Source organism: Mandrillus leucophaeus, unplaced genomic scaffold (genome assembly GCF_000951045.1).
Source record: "Mandrillus leucophaeus isolate KB7577 unplaced genomic scaffold, Mleu.le_1.0 Scaffold395, whole genome shotgun sequence".
NCBI lineage: Eukaryota > Metazoa > Chordata > Mammalia > Primates > Cercopithecidae > Mandrillus > Mandrillus leucophaeus.
This window is the reverse complement of record NW_012104198.1, coordinates 2,141,516-2,143,663: the sequence shown is the minus strand read 5'-3', so window position 1 is coordinate 2,143,663 and position 2,148 is coordinate 2,141,516. Positions and strand designations below refer to the sequence as shown.

The window sequence follows — 2,148 nt, the reverse complement described above, 5'->3', positions numbered from 1 at the left end:
GCTGGCGCAGATGATATCCAAGGAGGAATGTCTCAGGACCCCCTGGCCTGCCTCACTGGCTGTAGATGGACTCCTCAAACCACGTTCTTTCATTTCTCCTGGATCCCCATCTTCCAGAATACATCACCAACCATCCATCTCCCATACCTTGACCCATACCTGCCCTTCTCCTAGCCAAAAGGGATTGAAATCAGAGTGTTTTCAACCCCCAAGCCCAACCCAGCCCCCAAATCCACAGAGCCAGGAGATACTCAGTCCTCATCTCTCCTCTCAGGTTTTATTGACTGATGGAAACTACATCTTTGTCAGCCGCCAGCTCCATGGGGACAGTGCTGGGGACAGGGAACCTGAGATGATGCCAGATTTCAGCCTGAGAGCAGAGTTCTGGAAGGTGACCCAAGAGGGAGAAGAAAGGAATATGGGAAAAGGAATTGTAGGGGAGGAGGAGGAGAAGTTCCTCCTGTCTCCTATAACTCCCAAAGTTCAAAAACATCCCAGGCCTGAGCCCCTGATGCTTCTGGACTCTTGCCCAAGAACATGGAATCAGCCCATGATCTCCAAATACAGCCTAGCTCTTGCTGGTTGCCAGGCTCTTATCTCGGCCAGTCCAGACTCCAGCCCAACCCAGGAAGGAGGCAAACCAGAGGAGAAGAGAGGAGGAGGAGGAGTTAGAGGTGGCCCCTCTGATTAGGGCAGATGTAAATGCTGCAGCAAACTGGTCAGAGGCTTTGCATAATGACACGGCAGCAGCTGCTATTGCTAGAGTTTGCTGGGGGCCCGGCAGAGGACAGGGTTGCGGGGTCCCATTTCCAGCAGCCAGGGAAAGGGATGGTAGAATTTGTGCTATCTGAGTGTGTGTTGGGAGAGGCAGCCTGACCCCTCAGGCAAGGCCTGGGGATGGCAGGTCACTGCAGAGGCCACAGCCCATGAAGCCTGTGTTTGCATTCCAAGCTTCAGAATCTGGGAATTGTTGGGCCAGATGGAGGGTGAGGACCTCGTGTAGAGGCCAGATCAGAGGTGAGGGTTCTCTTCTCTGAACCTCCAAAGCTCCATATCCCAGCCAGAGGGAGGTGGAAATCTCAACTCTCCTTCTTAGGCCAAACCTCAGATATCAGATCAAAGCTTTACCTTCAACTGAGAGCCCAAGGGGAGGAGCATGCAGGAGTCCAGCTGGGAGAGTGGGGCCAGTGCCAGTGTGCTGGGGCAAGGAGGCCAGGGGCCTGTGGAAGCCCAGTGCTTCAGCTCCCAGCAGGAAAAATGTCTGGGGTGGGGGGAAGTTTCCCATTTCCTGGCTACTTCCCCACTATGTGGACCATTTCATGAAACTCCATTGCATAGTTCTCAGTAGGGGGGCAGAAGGGGTGTCCAAGCCTGCCTCTCTCTGCCTCCCAAAAATATGGCTTTGGAAAGGATTTCCCAAAAATGAAGAGGACCTTCTGAATGGGCAGGTCTACCCCTCACAGGGAAGAGATCTTGACCGTCTCAGGGAAGAGGCAAGGGGTACCCAGGCTGGAGTTCCTGAGGGTGCTGCCGGCCCTGCTGCCGCCACCAGGGGAGGAAGGTTGGCTCTCATCTGGGGTGTTGGCAGGAGGGGTAGGGATACTGATAATGGCAGCCACGAAGTCCCGGCTGTCGCAGTTCAGGTCAAGGCTGTCATGGGGCTTGGCATTGAGGCTGGAGCGGCTGTGGAAAAGATGGAAGGCTCTTAAAAAGTTATCTTAGGCCGGGTGCGGTGGCTCATGCCTGTAATCCCTGCACTTTGGGAAGCCAAGGCGGGTGGATCACCTGAGGTCAGGAGTTCAAGACCAGCCTGACCAATGTGGTGAAACCTGGTCTCTACTAAATACAAAAAATTAGCCGGGCATGGTGGCACATGCCTGTAATCCCAGCTACTTGGGAGGCTGAGGCAGGAGAATTGCTTGAACCCAGGAGGTGGAGGTTGCAGTGAGCTGAGATTGCACCACTGCACTTCAACCTGGGCGACGGAATGAGACTCCATCTCAAAATAAATAAATAAATTAAAAAAAGTTATCAGCCAGGCGCGGTAGCTCATGCCTGTAATCCCAGCACTTTGGGAGGCCAAGGCAGGCGGATCACGAGATCAGGAGATTGAGACCATCCTGGCTAACATGGTGAAACCCCATCTCT

The 2,148-nt window shown here is 53.9% G+C and overlaps 1 protein-coding gene across 1 annotated transcript in view; it reads right to left on the bottom strand.

Moving 5' to 3' along the window:
* Window positions 1–258: 258 nt before the first annotated feature.
* Window positions 259–2,148, bottom strand: part of KCND1 (potassium channel, voltage gated Shal related subfamily D, member 1) — a 16,108-nt gene continuing 14,218 nt past the window's right edge. The window contains exon 6 of the mRNA XM_011991386.1: window positions 259–1,683. Coding sequence (XP_011846776.1) covers window positions 1,458–1,683 — 226 coding nt within the window. The 3' untranslated portion in view covers window positions 259–1,457. The remainder of the gene's footprint in view (window positions 1,684–2,148) is intronic.